The 18,485-nt window shown below is 45.4% G+C and overlaps 1 protein-coding gene and 1 long non-coding RNA gene across 9 annotated transcripts in view; both read right to left on the reverse strand.

Moving 5' to 3' along the window:
• Nucleotides 1-18,485, reverse strand: part of LOC311587066 (sperm motility kinase 2B-like) — an 85,921-nt gene that overhangs the window by 67,080 nt on the left and 356 nt on the right. For 2 of the 7 annotated variants that reach the window (XM_084763504.1, XM_084763506.1), the window contains exons 1-3: nt 15,046-16,489; nt 13,304-13,566; nt 12,609-12,793 (exon numbers count right to left, since the gene is read on the reverse strand). In XM_084763504.1, the coding sequence (XP_084619630.1) occupies nt 13,438-13,566; nt 15,046-16,383 (1,467 nt within the window). In that variant the 5' untranslated portion in view covers nt 16,384-16,489 and the 3' untranslated portion in view covers nt 12,609-12,793; nt 13,304-13,437. Of the gene's footprint in view, nt 1-12,608; nt 12,794-13,303; nt 13,567-14,545; nt 16,490-18,485 lie in introns of those variants that run through there. The other 5 variants (XM_084763505.1, XM_084763503.1, XM_084763502.1 and 2 more) reach the window with 4 other exon arrangements.
• Nucleotides 1-18,485, reverse strand: part of LOC311587068 — a 74,937-nt gene that overhangs the window by 40,896 nt on the left and 15,556 nt on the right. The window lies entirely within an intron of this gene.

The following is an 18,485-nucleotide window of genomic DNA, read 5'->3' on the forward strand; positions in this document are numbered from 1 at the left end:
GGAAGGACAAATCCAGGAGTGGCTGCCTCTGCTCCCAGAAGAAGGCAGAATGGAGCTGGGCAGGCACAGCTTTATATAGGCACAGAGCTTAGGTGGCAGAGCTTTCTAGGGCTGGATTTCCAGAGTGAGGATTTCAAGTCCTGAGTTTTGGGAGTTGGGGGACTGATAGGTTTTCCTATTCAGGGATTGGTCAGTTGTCCTGATCAGGGATTAGTAGGGTTTTGTTAAGATTTTTTTCATCTCAAATTAGCATAATTGGGAATGAGTCCTACTGAGGGACTGAAAATGACAGTTACAGAGGTCTAGGGGAGGAGCTGGGCGTCCTGAGCTTTCTCAGGCAGTGGTCTGGTCACTTTGTCCTTGAGGGAAAAAGTCTACAAAGCACAAAATTTACAAAGAGTCCATGGCAAGGAAGCCTTTCCCTGCAGCATGAATAGCTGACAGAGACAGAAGAGGAGGTGCTGCCATTTTGTCCCCTCCTGTCTCCACAGCCCCAGAACAAAGGAGAGCCCTGAGGTGGGAAGGAGGGGCTGACAGCATGCCATGCCACTGAAGTTTTAGTGGCCCTCTGCTCAAGAACTAGACATAGCTCTTGGGGGGCAATGCATCAGGCAACCCTTGATTATCTGTGGTAGGGATGGCAGCAGCAGGTCACTACAGCTGGCTGGGGTGGGGCAGTGGGCCTCCACAGCAACTGCTGCAGCTGCAGGAGACAGCAGGCTGCCTGAGGCTGCCATGGCTGCAGTGGACAACAGCCAGGTGAGGCAGCGTGGGGCAGTTACTGCATCATCGACAGAAGTCCTACAGTAATGTCTCCCAACTTCTATCTGGGACAATTAGATTATTAGCCAGGCATAGTTCACAACAGAAATGTACGAATATGACTTAAAAGTTTATTAAGAATTCATAGATGGAGAGCAGACTATTAAACCAAATGTCCCTTCTAAGCTTTAAGACCTGGGTACACGACATGTGTCAAACACACGGAGCCAGCCTTCCTAATTCCAGCTGACTCTAGAGCTCAGTCCTGCTATGTGCTCCAGTTTCATTTCTGTTGCTGTGATAAAATATCCTGATTAAACAGCAACAACAAAACAAAAAGGAAACGTAAGAGAGAAAGGGTTTATTTTCGCCCACAATTTCACATTACAGTACATTACTGTAAGGAAGTCGGGGTGGGAGGAGCTTAAAGTAACTGGTCACATAGTACTACATCAAGAGCAGACAGAGGATGAATGCACACATGCTTGCTTGCCTGTGCTCCTCCACTCTTACAGAGCTCAGGACACCCAGCCTAGAGAACAGTACTGCCTACAGTGTACTGTGCCTTCCCACATCAAATCACTCAAGGCAATGCCCCAACAGACAGTCCCCCAAGGCAACCAATGTAGGCAACCCTTCATTGAGACCCTCTCAGAGTGATTCGGGGCTGTGTCAAGGTGACCACTAATGCTACTCCCACACCTGGCGTTCAAGATTAGTGAAGAGGATGGTAGCGTGAGGCTCACATCTGAGAACCTCTTTGCATTTACAGAGCTTGCTCCACATAGGATGGGTCAGTGTGACTCAAACTGGCTTTGTTGTCAGACACTTGAGAGATTATCAAAAATCATGACCCATGATGAGGCACACCCAGAGTTCTCGCAGTTTGGAGGTAGAGATGTGAGTTTAAGTCCAGCCTGGGCTATGTGGTGAGACACTGCCTCAAAAAAAAAAATAATAATAATCAGCCGAGTATGGTGGTGCATACCTTTAATTCCAGCACTCGGGAGGCAGAGGCAGGTGGATCGCTGTGAGTTCGAGGCCAGCCTGGTCTGCAAAGTGAGTCCAGGACAGCCAAGGCTACACAAATCAAAACACAAATAATCAAAAAGAATCTGGACTCTTATGTTCTTCTCTTTAAATGTTCAAACATGAGAAATGTGGCTCTAGCAGGGTTAGGGGTGCCTTAAAATGCATGATGCTCTAGGCCCAGTCTGTATATAGAATTACAAAAGATAAAGAAATAAATCATTGTGTTCAATCTTTAAAAAAAAAATTCCTTCTGCAAATTTATAGGATTAAAAAAGAATCTGGAACACTTTTGGTAAAGTATTTGTTTCTCACATGGCCTTGTGAGGTAACAGAGTCATCAGTAGCTTCCCCAAGATCAAGAGAGGTTTGGTCAAGTTTTGGGGAAAGCTAAAGCTGGAATTGAATCCCAGGCATCCAAGGCAAAGCTTTGTTAGAGCTTTGTCATGCCACAGTTTGTGTGAACACATGTGTGCATGTGTGTGTTTGTGTGTGTAAGACACACAGAGAGAGACAGAGACAGACAGAGACAAACACAGAGACACAGAGACAGAGACAGACAGACAGACAGACAAAGAGAGAGAGAGAGAGACAGACAGACAGACAAAGAGAGACACAGACAGACAGAGACAGAGAGAGGAATCACTAAGAGTAAACCTTCCCACAGCCCAGCCAGGCTTTTTGTGCACATCTAGAAATGCTGACCTTTGTCTGATGCTAGCCTAACTTTAAAATACACTTCATTGGTGGCCTCTACTCAGGACTATTTTTCAAATCTTGTTCTTTATGTCAAAGGGGAAGTAAAGACTGCCTGACCTCACCTCCCCGAAGGCATGCATTTACGACTGGTCCAGTTGCTCATCCACTCTGTTTCATTCTCTGGCAGTCCTTTCTGCACCTTCAAGCTAACATGGCCTGGGAAAGATGAAGGCACAATAGCATGCTGTGCATCTCCTCAAACCCCCCAGGCCCTACTTCACTTAGTGCAGTAACCTCAGCCTACACAACATCCTACAAGGATTCACACAGCCAGTTTCCTCCCCTACCTCACCCCCAAGACCTCCTTGGCAAGAATAACTCAAAATGTGTTCCCTCAGTCCCAGCTGTACCTGCTGACGTTTGCTGTGTTTCACATGCTAGACCTGCTCTGGCCTCAGGGCCTTGGCACACCTGTTCCCTCTGACTGAAACACTGGTCTCCACACTCCGTATGGCTCCCTCCTCTTTGTTCAAATCAGCATCTTTCTACTGAGGCCTTTGCTGATCATTCCTCTTTGAGTTGGTACCACACCCATGGCTCTTCCAATGCACAATATTCCCGCGTTTGATTTCCTTAATACTGTTGACTACCTTCTTACATATGAAGCTATTTCAACATAAGTAGTATGTGCTCCCATCCCTTGACGCTCTGACATGAGCTAGGCCAAAGGTTCATGCAACACCTCTTCAAAACATAGCCAGGGCAGATTAGATTCTCAACAAATGCTTTTTTTAAAATAGAATGAGCATGTTCATTCACCCACTGAACTGTAATTTCTAGACCCAGCATAGCCATTGATCATGCAGAAATAAGCAAGACCAATTTCTCCTGAAGACCACACTCCACTGTAAGACAGAAGCCCAAACTCAAGTACATTCAGCTGGAAGCCATGAAGAGAATACAGTAGAGGTGTGCACAGGCAGGCGTGTGTGTTTGTGTCTGCACCTCTTGTACTTGTGTATCTGTACATGTACATATAGTTTGTGTGTCCATTTGTGTGTCTGGAACATGTCTGCCTGCACGTACATGAGCTGAAAGGGAAAATTTTTAATTAGCATTAAAGCAACCAGAACAGCAGAGCTCTCTAACTCATAAGTGCAGGTCGACAGGTATGCTAGCCCAAGGTCCCAGATGATAAGTCACAAAGAATGCGGAGATAGGAGACAAAGGCCTACTGAGTGTTCCAGGGACTGGCTGGCCATAAAAGATAGGGAGAATACACAAGGACAAATTCCTGAGAGAAACAGGTAACGGACATGGTCGAGTGAGTAATGAGCCAAGACCCCTCATCTGATCTTATGGTGTCTGCTTAATCCCCCCCCTTGAGGCCCGCACACAATGTTCCAGGTTTGAGTTTAACCAGATGTGTCGTTAGCTCAGATAAACATCTACCCTCAGGTTCCAAGAAAGACAGGAACCAAGGACTGTACCCATGTGATTAAGTCTGAGCTTACCCCAGATCTGCCTATGCAATTTGCTGATGTTCAAATGTTTGAAACAACCAATCGTGTGTGGCTGTGCCAAAACTTCCCACTCCCCCCCCCCCCCCGACCCTTGCCCATATAAACCCCTAACCCCTGGGCTTCTGGGTTGACCCCTCTGTCTCCTGCGTGAGATACGTGTAGACCCGGAGCTCTGCCAATAAACTACCTCGTGTGTTTACAGCAAGACGGTCGTTTGTGTGTCTTTGGGTGCGCGCCATCCCGAGGCTTGAGTGAGGGTCTCCCTTTGGGGATCTTTCAGAGCATATATCTTGTGTGTGTGTGTGTGTGTGTGTGTGTGTGTGTGTGTGTGTGTGTGATCTTCCTGTGTCTGCATTATGTATTTGTGTGTCTATGTCTTTGTGTGCATGTGTCTGTTGTGCATCTATCTGTATGCCTGTATATACAAAAGCATTCTCAGTTAAGACCAAGATAGGGAGGTACTTTAAAGTTTATAACTCCCTCTGTCTTCCAAACCAGTCTGTTTAAATGAAAAACATTTCTCTCACCCTTTTCCCACCAGATGTGTCTGCTCTCCCTTCACACCCCAAGAAGCAAATTGAGAAGCTATTTGCACACATGGAGGTTCATGATATTTCTTTCACCCGATACCCTGAGGTGACTGTTGATGTCTTCCTGCAGTACTATGAGAAGGTGTTGTTATTCCATGTTTTTCACAAGTTGGCTTCAAACCCCTGTGGCCCAGCACATCAACAACCAAGCCAGAGCTCAGGTCTGGCTGAGTGAAAGGCTGAAGCAGCAGCTCCTGCCCACCACCACCTTGTGGGAAAGATTAAGCTTTGTCACAGGTGGAAGCAATCTTGGCAGGCTTTACCCTTGGGACACCCCATGAATACCTTGTGACAGACTGAGTGGAGCCATCCTGGGCCTGGAATTCAGGAAGCAGACCTGGGAATCCCTGGACTATTGTTTTTCTAATTGACGCTCAACTGGAGAAGGAGACCGCCCTTCCCACGTGACTCAGGCAGGTGGGGAGGAAAGAACAACAGGTTCAGACCGGGCTGGAGCTCCTGTGGAGCAGCAAACAGGCTGGACCAGCACATGGGCCAGAGAGACAGACACCTAAGGACCCGTCCCTTGGAACGGATACCAGAAGGTTCACTCTTTTGTCCCTTTAACCTTTCTTCCTTCTTGTGTAAGCTAGTTGGGTTGTATAATAAAGTTTAATTGTTAAGAAACAGCCAACACCACCGAGACACAGGGCAGCAACTGACGAGTCCAAAGCAAAGCAGAGAATTCATCTTCCCCCTCTTCTTTTCTCTAGATCCAAATGAATATTAATTTCCTTTGTCTTTGCAAATACAAAAGTTGACGAAGACACACATCATAAAATATGCAAGAGAAAACGTTCACCTTCATTTCAGCTTTGTATTGAAAATGCATATGAATGACTTTCTTCCCTGCCGCCTGTGTTGACCAGAGATCATCTCTGCCCTTGGTCAGTGTCACTCAAAAGAACATGGCGTCTCTGAGCCAGCGGGTAATCAAGGACAAATCCCCACCAGGAACCTGACAGTCCTAACTCTGAGCATCAACCAACACTGCACTTTAATTTTTTTTAGGAGACAAAAGGCCCAGGAAGAGTCTGCTGTCTTGCCAGCCTAGATGAGGAGACAGGTTGAAAGGGGGAAATTGGAAAGTTGCGCTCAGTGGATCCAACAGGACAAACGAAATCAACTGCTTATTGATTTCCAAAAGGAACCTGAGACCTGCCGTTCCTGGCTTTTTAAAAGTTGGTAACTCTTGACCTTTTTTTTCCCCTTGGAAAATATCATGACCCAATATTTCCAGGATGAAAGTGTATGGAAAGAAGAGAAAAGTTAACTGTAATCCCCTGGAACTGCTCCAGTTGAACAGCATCAGTCCCTGTGGGGGGTGGGGTTGCCATGCGAAAGTGTTTTCAAGAGGATTTCTCTCTTTGACTCAATGTTGGAATCCTGGACATTCAGTTTGGTGCTTCTCTGATAAACTGCTGATACATCTTAGATAACGCAGAAGAAGTGTTTGAGAGATTGTGTCTCCTGTCTGGTGCCTCACCTCTGCATGATGAACCTTATCATCAGACCATGTGCCAAAGAGACCTCTCTCAAGCCATCTTTGACAGATATTTGCCACAAGGAAAGTAACAAGAAGTTCTTAGGCTGGGGATGTGTCTCAGGCAGTAGAGTGCTTGCTGTGCAAGCATTAGCACCTGAGTTCACATCCCCAGAGCCCATATAAATAGATGGATGTGGTAGTACCTACCTGTAAGCCCAACCCTGGGAAGCAGAGACAGGAAGTTGGTGAGCTCCAGGTTCAGTGAGATGCTATCTCAAAAAATAAAGTGGACAGGAACTGAGGAAAATATCTGACCTGATGTTATCCTCTAGTCTCCACATGTATGTGCACATGCATGCACACACAGAGAGAATTAGAAATAGTGCTTTGATGGATGGATGGATGGATGGGTGGATGGATGGATGGGTGGATGGGTGAATGGATGGATGGATGGATGGGTGGATGGATGGATGAACTTTAAGCTTTACTTTGCCTCTGGGATTCTATTCAGGCCCAATGAGAAAGCAGGTCTTTCCATGTCTACCCTGTAAACACCATGAGAGTTAGATGCACTGTCTTCTGTAGACTGCCTCTCCAGTTCCCTACATGCACATAGCTGACAGATGAGAAATGAGCCTCACTATATGTTTATTTTGTTCTTTCAACATTCTTGCCTTACTTTATAGAGAGGGGTACCCACCGCTCTACTGAAAGCATTCTCATTCTCTCGTTCTCTCTCTCTCTCTACCTCTCCCCTTTCTCTCTCCTCTCTCTCTCCTCTCTCCTCTCTCCTCTCTCTCTCTCTCTCTCTCTCTCTCTCTCTCTCTCTCTCTCTCTCTCTCTCTGGCAGATACAATGAAGAGCCCTGGGATATTCATTTTAATATAATCCCTTTGAACCTCAAAACACATTTGACAGAAAATAGGACCACACGTGCAATTTTACCCTTTCTTCCAGCTAACTGCTGTTTACAAATGTTGCTCACTCCAGCTTAGCTCAGGAAAGCTTTTCAAGGCTCTGGTGGTTAATTACAGCTGCCTCTGGGACTGTGAAACCTGAGCCACACTTGGAGATCAATAGCTTTGACTAGACTGGGAGGGAAGAAGTGTCACTCAGGCTAGAGGAGCTGAATGCTTGCAACCCCAGGAACCAAACTCCCTGTGAGTTGTTAGTGGGCTTTCTCCAACTTCTATTTGCAGTAGCTCCTGCAAACCCTTAGCTGGGACTAAAGCAGCCTGTGTTTCTCAAAGAGAACCTGATAGGTTAGTCACAGTTCCCCAGAGAAGAATAAATAGTATTAATAAGTATGGCATACAAATGCATAAATAAATACAATGTGAAAAATATATACTATATAACACACAGTATATACTACATGTGTGAAAGACAACTATCAGAACGTTTATTGTAAGGTATTGGTTTCCCCTGCAAACAGAAAAGCTGCTGGTAGGTTCCAACGCCCGAAGAACTGGACACTCAACGGTGTGCGTTTCAAGATGAAGCTGGTGGCTTGAGAATCAATAAAAGCAGGTTCAAAAGATTAAATAAAGTACCAGCTCAAAGAGTGAGACAAAAACATGTCCTATCCTTCCCCTCTTCACTCTTGGCTATATTTGGGCCCACTCACATTAATTTTTTTGTTGGTGTCTCCATCCATTTGCACTCTAATTTCTCCCAGAAAGACTCACAGGCACACCCTGAAATAATGGTTAGCCAGCTACCTAGGCATTGCCCAGTGAGCCCCGTTTGACACATACAATTAGCCTCGATTCTGTGGTGGGAAAAAAATACGACATGGTTCATCTATTTGACTCATATCTACTTAATGATTACCTACTACATGCCAAGATCTATACTGGGTACTAAGTAAGGATGTGCAGTGAATGAGATCTGACTATCCAAAACCTCATATTATCCCGAAGAGAAATAGAAGACAAATAGAAAAAGAAAATATAAAGGGATTAGTGCCTTTTCAAATAAATTAAAACAGAATGAAATAATAAAGCATGGGAGTGCAGTTACTTAACATTAGGTAAGTAAAATGCTTAGCGAAGAGAAGAAATGGGCTTTACAGAACCCTGAAAGTATGCTGGGAAGGAAAAGCAATGAGAGCAAAGATGCTACACGGTATATTAGTTAATTTTCTGACCTCTGTGACAAGAACATCTTAGGAGAGGAGATGGCTATTTTGGCCTATGGTTTAGAAGCCCATCAAGAGCAGAAAAGACACAGCTTACTACAAGGTCACTGTCCTAGTTATCCTTAACTGTCAACTTAGCACCATCTAGAGTCACATGAGAAGAGACTCTCAATTGAGGGATTGCCCAGGTCAGATGGGCTTATGAGCCTATCTGTATGAAATTATCTTGATATAGGATGGCACAGCCCACTTTGGGTGGCACCATTCCCAGGGCAAGCAGTCCTGGACTGCGGAAGCATGAGCCTGTGGGTGTGCTAGCTCCTGTGGTTTCTGCTTCAAGTTCTTGCCTGAGTTCCTGCCCTGACTTCCCTGTACTACGATGTGTAAGATGAAATAAACCATTTTCTGTCCTAAGTGTCTTCTCATCAGAGTGCTTTATCTCAGCAACAGAAGTCAAACTCAAGAAGGTACAGTCTAACCAGGAAGCAGAGAAAACTCAGGCAGGAGATGGAACTAAGTTACAGCCCTCAGAATTTCCTCCTCCCTTCGACCTACTTTTTCTGGCTTGGCCCCACCTGTTAGAGGTGCCACAGCTTTTTAAAAAGCACCATCAAGTAGGAACCAAAGTGTGCATGCCCTCGAGTTAGGGGGACTTTTCACAGTCAAACCACAGCAGATGGGACACTTAATAAGTGAAAGCAGACTTGCAAACAATATTAAAACGGTCCAGAATTGCCTTGAAAGCCGTGTCAGAGAGTTCCATTTGAGCCTAAGAGGTACGGAGAGCCTTCAAAGTGCTCTAAGCAGGAGTATAATGTGGTGAGCCTTGTGTTTTCATAAGATTTCTCTGGCTCTTTGTGGGAAACACGCCACACAGGGTGTGTGGAAATCATAAAACCGCCCTGAAGGGCAGATCAAAGGGACCTTGATGAGCCTGAACACTGAGAATGCTTATCTTGTCTGCTATCCTAGCAGAAAAAAACTTCCTCTGTACTCTCCTGGTGGGGGGCAGGGGGGGCGGGGGGAGAAGCTGCCGCTGGGTGGCAGAGGCAGAGCAGAGCATCCAAGCTTCAAGTTTATGTACTTGCTTACAATGTTGTGTGGCAGGAGGGAGTGAAGGTGAGAGAGAGACAGAGGCACAGAGACAGAGACAGACGGAGGGAGGGAGGGAGGGAGGGAGGGAGGAAGGGAGGGAGGGAGGGGAAGCTGGTTGCATGCTGATGCCTGTGCGTAGACCGTTACTAAACAGTACAGGACTTAAAGTTCACAACGCACACGTTTTAGCATTCCCATGCTCTCTTGGGCTGGGATTTTGTTCATTTGTGCACTTTTACGACCTTCCCACCAATTAAAATGTCAGCTCTGGATGGAGGAGCTTGTCTGCTTTCCTCTGCTGCTGTAGCTAGAGAGATAAGTGCTCAGAACTACTGATACTCATTGTTAAAGGACTGGATAATGCGAAAGGCCGGAAGGATAGCAGCCACGTATGACAGAGATTGCTCATTATGGGAAAGCTTTTTATGCATTGTTTTTATGCATTTTAACTTTTGCCAATTTTTACTTGAGTGGCATGTTTCTAAATGGAATGGGTATAGTTTTTGGGTAAATTCCAAGTCATCAGTAACATCTGACAATAAGTAAAAAGTGCAGTCAAGTTCAAGCTTGTTAACGTTCACATGAGCTCACAAGGTGACAATGACACAGTGCTTCATGGTTTTATTCATGCTACAACATTTATTGCTAGCCACCCTGAAACAGCCCTTGTCCTAGGCAACAGAGAAAACTGTGAAATATAACTTTCAAAAAGAGCAAAATCATGCAGATGCAAATGAAAATATGCTGAAGAATTTACTTATGAGTATCCTTGTTATCAGTGTCAACTTGACATAGCCTTAAGTTATGAGAGGAGATCCTCCTCTGGGGAACTGCCTACAGCAGATTGTCCCATGGGCATGGCTGTGGGGCACTGTGTCCATCATCACTTGGTGCTGGACGGCCTAGCCCCACTGTGGGCAGCAACATCCCTAAGCTAGTGATATTGGGCTGTAAAAGAAAGCTAGCTGACTGTAAGTCATAAAGAAAGCCAGTGAGTGGCATTCCTCCATTGTTTCTGCATCAGGTTCCTGCTTGAGTTTGCCGTGGTCCCCCCTCAGTGACAGCTCCAAGGGTAACATGAAGTAGACCCTTGGTTCCTAAAGTTGCTTTTGGTCATCGGGTTCTTATCGCAGCATCCAACGAAACTCTGACAATGTGCAAGTAACTGATTGCCAGCATCTCAAAGGAGTGGGCAGACCAGGTACACATGCCAGGACAGCTGAAGCGACTCTGCAAACAAGGCTGGCCTCTTCCACAGCCAAAGAACACCACTGCACAGAACTAGACCTCTGGTCCAAGCAAATTTAGCATGTGGGTAAATTGGAATTATTTTGTTACTACTAGTCATTTGTAGCTAAACGGAATTGTCAGATAACTCAATAAAGTGAGAGGTCACAGAATAATAATAAACGAGAGGAGTGGACTCACGACAACGCGTCTGCTATGGACTGTAATTTTTCCAGACATAGGGGAGACAGTTAAGATACTGTTTCTCACTTCTCATTAGTGTTTAGAAAACCCAGATCCACAATGGATCTGCTTCATTCTGGATAGGAGGGGGATGTTTCCTTGTCCTTTTCTGTTTATAAGGCCACTTTGGGAAAACTCCTATATATGTATTGTATGAATACATACATATGCCTCCACACATGAATACACAATACACCCACATGTGTGTATACACACACACACACACACACACACACACACACACACACACACACACACACATCACTCTACACATATAAATTCAAATTCCAGCTTGCAAGTCTCATGTCATTATGGCAGCAGAGGGCAATGGAAAACACTGAACCAATACAGGGCAACCCTTTGTCCTCTTTTGGAGGGTAGCTCTTGTTCCCTTTGCTTCGATTCAAGTCCCTGAACTACAGTATCCGTTCTACCAGCTCACCAGTTGGGGGCGCTTCACAGTCTTGTCTTCTCATGTGTTGAGTTTATTCAGGGTTCTGAAGGTGTAAACCGACATTATATATGATTTCACAGCCTCTACAGATGAACTGAAGGCCCAGAAAGCTGGTTAAGTTAGTGGTAGAATGAATATTTGTTTTTGGATCTCTTCCCTCCATGATGCATAGGATGGAGGTTGTAAGAGTGCTAACAACATTGTCTGGAAGATGGGCCTGTGGCTTGGTACCCAGGATGGAGAAAACACACATCACAACGTGAGCCGAAGAGGGATGGACTGGGCTTAGAGACCACCAAACCTTCAAACATTCTCCTTAAATCTCTTGCGATTTTAACATAATTCCTTTTTTCCTCTGACTCAGCCCCATTGGTGAGGCACAGGGCTCTATGTCTTCCTTAACATTTCCACTGAGAAACCCTCTGTGCTTCCATCTGCTAGTCTCCTTTCTCCATAGTCATATGATGTAAAGACTTCCAGCAGAGATTTGCGGTGCTCTTGATGGGTGTAGTGTGGCTTCAGTGTAGCAGCGCTTTTACCATGCACACAGGTATCAAACCCTGTGTTGTAATGCCTTCAATGGACAATGAAAATTTAAAAAATCAAAATACATGGTTGTGTTCATGTCTGAAAACTTCAAAGAACAAACAAACAAGCCAATAAATAAATAAATAAATAAATAAATAAATAAATAAATAATAAGATGTATGGTGCTCCAATCTAGGCTCTGGGGAACCTAGAATATTTGCCTTCTATTCAGAGATTTTTGGTGGAATCTAGAATCAGTTTTGTGAGTCTTTCTTTTCTTTCTATTCGTGTGTGTGTGTGTGTGTGTGTGTGTGTGTGTGTGTGTGTGTGTGTCTGTGTGTCTGTGTGTACGTGCGCACAGGTGACTGCAGAAGTCAGGAGAGGGCTTCATGTGTCTGTATGTGTCTGTGTCTATCTGTGTCTGTGTGTCTGTGTGTCTGTGTGTCTGTGTGTCTCTGGGATTGAGGTGTGGGAGGTTTTGAACTGCCAGTGAGCTCCCGAATTCATCTCTCAGCCAGTGCCCAGTTTTACATGGCTGCAGGGGATCAAATATCTCGGGTCCTATGGCTTGTAAATTACCCCCTCAGTGACTTCTGTTGTCGGTTGTTGTTGCTGCTACTGTTCCTGATAATTTTAGTTGTTCAGTGGCTGATTTTTTTTGTACCTGGTATGTCAATGGAGAAAAATGGTCTTCCAACAGTCTCCAGCTCACTGTGGTTTAGGATTTCTCCACTTCGCAGCTCACAATGGAGCAAAAGCAATCCACAGTTACAAGGAACACTCCATTTTTCTCCTGCACTTTTCTCCACCCTAATCCATGATCCTATCTTACCATGCTGATTGGTAGCCGTGCAGTTTGGGAGCAGTAACTGGGGATGTAGCTTTATTGGTACAGTAGTGTCCTGGCAGGCACGAACCCCTGACTTCCAGACTGTCAACTAGAGAGAGGGCGTAGAAGCCCAAGGTCACTTTCAGCTACGTCAAGAGTTCAGTGCAGACCTGGGATACGATGACAACCTGTCTCAAAGAAAACAGAGGAGCAATGAGGTGGCTCGGTGGGCAAAGCAGCCCCTGTCCTAGAGCAACACCATGCAACCCAAGCTCCAAACTCTGTAAAAAGAGCTGGGACAGTAGCGTGCATGTCTGTGGTTCCAGACCTCCTGTGCTGAGTGGGCAGCAGAGACAACTAAAGGCCCCTAAACTGGGAGGCCAGCTAGCCTGACTTACACAATAGGAAAACCAGAGATGCTGTCTCAAATAAGGTAGAAGCTGAGGCCTCACATCTGACACTATTCTTCAGATGCAGACACTTCAGAAAACATACACGCTTGGGGGGGGTAGGTGGTTACCCTGATATTTTCAATTTATAGGTTTATTGGAATCTAACCCACCAACAGTCAAGGATCACCTGTACCTCATCATGGTAGTAGAAGTTTTTAAAAATGTATTGGCCGTATACAGTCTTTACTGCAAATGAGTTTGACAGAAGCAAGCACAAGGTGCAGTGGACAGAAAAGGCACAGTCACCTTACCACACAGGCACACTTTTCTCCATCCAGTTCCTTTAGTGTGAATGCAGGCAGCTGGTTTGATCCTGAATCCCCGATGCTTCCTGGAGCCACATCACCTGTTCCCAAGCCTCACTCAGGCCAGGTCCCTTCTTATGCAGATGCTTGCAGCCCTGCCTTGTACCCCAGAGGTGTTAGTGGCAGGTCAGGTAGTGCTCTGGACACACGGTAGGAGTCAGAGAAATTAACACATTTCCAAGGGCCTCTGTGACGTAAGACCATCTGCTCAGACAATTGGAGCAAATTTAGTGTGGGGAAACGAGGGTACCAAGAGCAAAACCACAACATAACCCATATAATTGGCACGTTATTGGACAGGGGAGCTCCCTTCTGGATGCCATGATACGAAAACCAATCCAGAAGCTTACAAACCATGTTATTACAGTTTGAAAGAAAAACAGTCCAGGCAGCTTGGCAGCATGGAAAATGGTGAGAGGAGACGATTGGGCCCAGGAGAACAATGGACAGGATCAGTGAGAGCATGCTCGGGACACTGGGTGGCATCCAGAGAACACATAGAAAGGGTTAGCATGCCTTTTGGTTCAGGTTTCATTAAATATATGCTTTGGGCAGATTAGAATGTTATCTTTGCCCAGGGCCAAGGTAGAACCCAGATTCTATTCTTGTCCACAAAGAGATAGCTTTCCTGTAATGAACCTCTAAATAACACTGCTTTCTCCACCCACTCTCTTGTGGTATTTTAATTTTTTATTATTTTTTATTTATTTATTTATTTATTGGTTTTTGTGAGACAGGGTTTCTCTGTGTAGCCTTGGCTGTCCTGGACTCTCTTTGTAGACCAGGCTGGCCTCGAACTCACAGCAATCCGCCTGCCTCTGCCTCCCGAGTGCTGGGATTAAAGGCGTGTGCCACCACGCCCGGCTTTTTGATATAAGGGGCAATTATGGTTCCTTTTCCTAAAATTGGTGTCACCAGGGAAATGGGGTGTGAAGCTGACCCCCTTGAGGATAACAGGTCACAAAGACAGTGGCTTCCTTTCTGGCTCTCAGGTGTTCCTTTGCCTTTTTTTTTTTAAGGTTCTGAGGGTTATTGGCAAACTTTACCTTATAAACACATCACTTATCCATGTCTCTATCATTATATGACATTCTGTCCCCATAAACTTTATTCTAAGCTGAGTGAGCAGTCTATATGATAAAGTTTATTGTAAAAGAGGGAAAAGTAGATTTGGGGAGCTCTCTTGCAGGCCTGTAGCCAGGATGCTTTGGAAGGCTACTGTCATGCCTACATCTCTGCTGAATAGGATCCACCTGAAGACTCCTGCGCCCTTTGCTGCCTCTCTTCTGCCTTCATCCTGGCCTCGGGATGTCCTGCATGGGTCCCTCTCAGCAGCTGTGTGAGTCTGCTCAAGAATGAGCCCAACACTGTGACTTCATAATTTACAGGGCTTCAGTACCTCCTGGCTGGCCTCTGACCTCGTGTCTCTTCCTGCAATCCCTCCCTTTGGGGTACCACTCTTTTCCTCTTGGGTGGCAGGCAGCAGCAGAGCTGTAGTAAATTGGCCCTAATCCTCTTCTTCCACCTCTTCCAGACCCTGCACACACCTTGGACTGTGTCTGCAGTCCCACTGTGCTGTGTCTCTGTGGGAACCCTGACAACATCAAGTATGGGTGTCCTCTTCTCTAGGCAATGGCGGGGAAGTACAGGCAGGACAGCACTTCTTTTCAGCCTCTTCCCTACCTGATGGCTGTCCTCTGGAGAGTCACTTTTCGAGGATGCAAGGACTTGAAAGGCTGGCTTATCAGCTGCCCTCTTTTGATGCCCAGGGAAGTCAGCCGGATCTGTGGGAGTGGGGAAAGGTGTTAATCCTGGTTGTACTGACTCGGCTTGGCTGATGGAGTCATCCTGCTGGCGTGCCTGGCGTTTCAATAGGCTGTAAGTTGCCATGGGTTCATTGAACAACCTATGAAGTAAAGATTTCCAGATGTCACTTGTGTCAAATCCCATATCCACCATGGCTGCCATGATTGCAGGGTCCAGGCTCCTAGGATCCATATCATCGCAATGGTTTGGTGAGCCCTCATCTCCTTGCCTAAGCCAAGGGTGCTCCATAATGTCCTTTACTGTTGGTCTCTCTGTAGGATTTACAGTTAATAAGCATCGGATAATGTCCTGCAGTTCTTGCGAGAGGTATGAGGGAACATCATACTGTCCTAGCAAAACTTGGCTCCCTAGCTCTTGAAAAGTGGTACCTTCAAATGGCAGGGTCCCAGTCACCATAAAGTATAGAAGAATACCCATGTTCCATGTGTCCACTTTGGTGCCATCATAGGGTTGGTGCAGGAAACATTCGGGAGCACCAAATTGTAAGGCACCACAGAACCCAGAAAGCTTCTTGCCCGGCTTGACTAAGGCACCCACGCCGAAATCTATGATTTTGACTTTGCCTGTGGCATCCACCATGATGTTATCTGGTTTGAGGTCTCTATGAACGATGCCTAGGTCGTGGCAATAGCACATGGCATATACGATCTGCTTGAATATTTTCCGAGCCACACCTTCCTGCAGGTAGCCAACTTGTTGGATCCAGTCCAACAGCTCGCGTCCGTCAGCCAGTTCCAGGATCAGAAAGATACTCTCTTTGGTTTCAATGACCTGGAGCAATGAGACAATGTTGGGATGGTTCATCCTCTTCATTATCTCCACTTCGGACCTAGCTGGGAAGGCCTGTTTTCGCCCTTTCCGCAGGACTTTTATCGCTACCTCAGAGCCGGTGAGGCGGTGCTGGGCCAGCTTCACCTGGGCACAGGCCCCCTGGCCAATAGTCCTCAAGATGGCGTACTGCGCCCGGAGCGCCTCATAGGTGAGGATGGGCACTGGGCTGGGCCCTACTGTCAACCCACCCCTTGGACCACACATCTCTGGTGGCAAAGCTACCCAAACAAATGTAAAAAATTTAAAAGTAGAGTGAAAATAAAATTTCCAAGCATAGAACAAACCAAAACAAAATATATGCTCTCCCAGATATACACACATCAACAAGGAAATAAAAACCAAACACCCAAAAGCAAAACACATTCACATACAAAGGCACACACGCATACAAACAAATTCACTATCAGTCAAATTCCACTGAACACTGCACCAATCAGACCACCTCTCAAAACACCCACAGAAAGCCAGCCTAGCCCATCCTCCCTTTTACCTACTGTTCAGACTCCATCACAATGACCCCTCCTCATGAGATCACATCAGGACAAAGACAAATTGCTATGGGCACAGCTCTTCACCAGCTCCTCCATTGTGACCTCTCACCTTGCTCCCCGCCAAACAGCCACAGGCAGTCCTCGAAAACCATAAATAACAGAATAAAAATACCCCTTTTTAAGTTGTTCTGGTCACGTGTTTTATCACAATGGTTATAAATTCGCACAGTTTGTGACTGAACACACTAGTTTGCCTGCACTCAGCTAGAGATAGATCAGAAGGGAATCCAGGACTGAGTGGACAGGGGAGAGAACAGCTGAGCTGCAGAGGAGACTGTCTTCCACCCAACATGCTTATTTTACTGGGAGAACAGGGACCAGAGAGAAATAACTCGCGAGAGCAATGGTTGGCAGGCAGAATGCAGCCCACAGATCCTGCCTCCAACCCCAGAGGTCTATGTGCTCCTTCTAAAGGTGGCTGATGACTTCAGCATTCGGGTTGAGACCTTCCACCCCGTGCTAGGGCGGCTTTCCACATGTAACGGCCTTCACATTTTTATATGCACACACAGGTACATGAGAATACAGGAAGAACCCTCCCACACAGTGTTACAAAACCTCATTGTTAAAGCCTGTATTAGAAAGTTGAATGGGAATCAAAACCCAACCATAGTTAATTAGCTTCTATGCCTCCTTGATTACACCATTGTGGAAACTTTTGGCTGTAAAGAAATACCTGAACTGTAGACAGAACTAGTGCTATATGCACAATGAAAGAAATTCAGAGACAAGGGTGGGAGCGCTTGATAATGGCACAGAGGGTCTCACAAAAGCAAGGAGAACTGGGAAAGTGTCACAGGCTCAAATCCCTTGTTTCTTAATTACTGCCTTGACATTGCAGCCCAGGAATAGAAAATCAAGCATTATTTTCATGCCTAACCCTATGGTGATATTCCCTGAGCTGATCATCATTCACAGTATAAAACAACATAATAATTTTTTTAACTTTCTTCTACGTCATATTTCTGCATGTACTTATCCAGTAATATTTGACCTGTCAAAGAAACTTATAAGAATTTAGTGTTTGTTTCATAATTTTTTAAAAACCTAGTCCTTTGAAGAGGTATTTCTCCTGTTCTTTTCAAATTGGGCTATTATAGTGATTGCTCAAATGTTGCTAAACACTTTGAGAAACACACACACACACACACACACACACACACACACACACACTTGCATATGGATAGATGGAGAGAGAGAGAGAAAGAGAGAGAGAGAGAGAGAGAGAGAGAGAGAGAGAGAGAGAGAGAGAGAGAGTTTTGTTTCTTTGTGGGATCTCTTTGAGACAGGACTTCATGTAGCCCAAAATAGAATCAAATTTACTATGTAACTGAGACTAACTTGAAGTCCTCATCATCCTGCCTCTATTTCTCTAGTAGAATTACAGATATGTGCTGCCATATTCAAATTACATACAGTTTTATGCTTCCATTGTCTTTGTTTATCAACTCATTTGATCCTGGCAACTACTCATTCGGTTATCCCCATGCCCATTTCAGACTCGGAATGACCGAAGAGGAGGAAATGTGAGGGGATTGCCCAAATAATGCCACACTGTGGAAACAGCTCACCTAAAATCCTGAGGTCAAACCCTCTCCTCTTCTCCAAGTTTCCTATCTGTCACATGACAAGTTCAAATACAATCTGTGACAGGCACACACTTCTCTAGAAAGGAGAAGTTGTTTTAAATAATATATTGGTGAAAATTACATATTTGGAGTGTTTTAAAACTCAAAAAAATAAGTACTCAAAGAAGAAAAAAATGACAGGTGTTCAAAAAAATCTAACAAAGACATAGTACAGGAAACCTCTTGCTCTATTACGGCTTATATCAGAAGTGCCCCTTGAAGACCCATGGGCCTGAAGGTTCCCCATGGCTTTTCGAGAGTGCTTAGATCTTGGGGACTCTGGCCT

This window comes from Acomys minous, assembly GCF_964271855.1.
Source record: "Acomys minous genome assembly, chromosome: 16".
Classification (NCBI taxonomy): Eukaryota; Metazoa; Chordata; class Mammalia; order Rodentia; family Muridae; genus Acomys; species Acomys minous.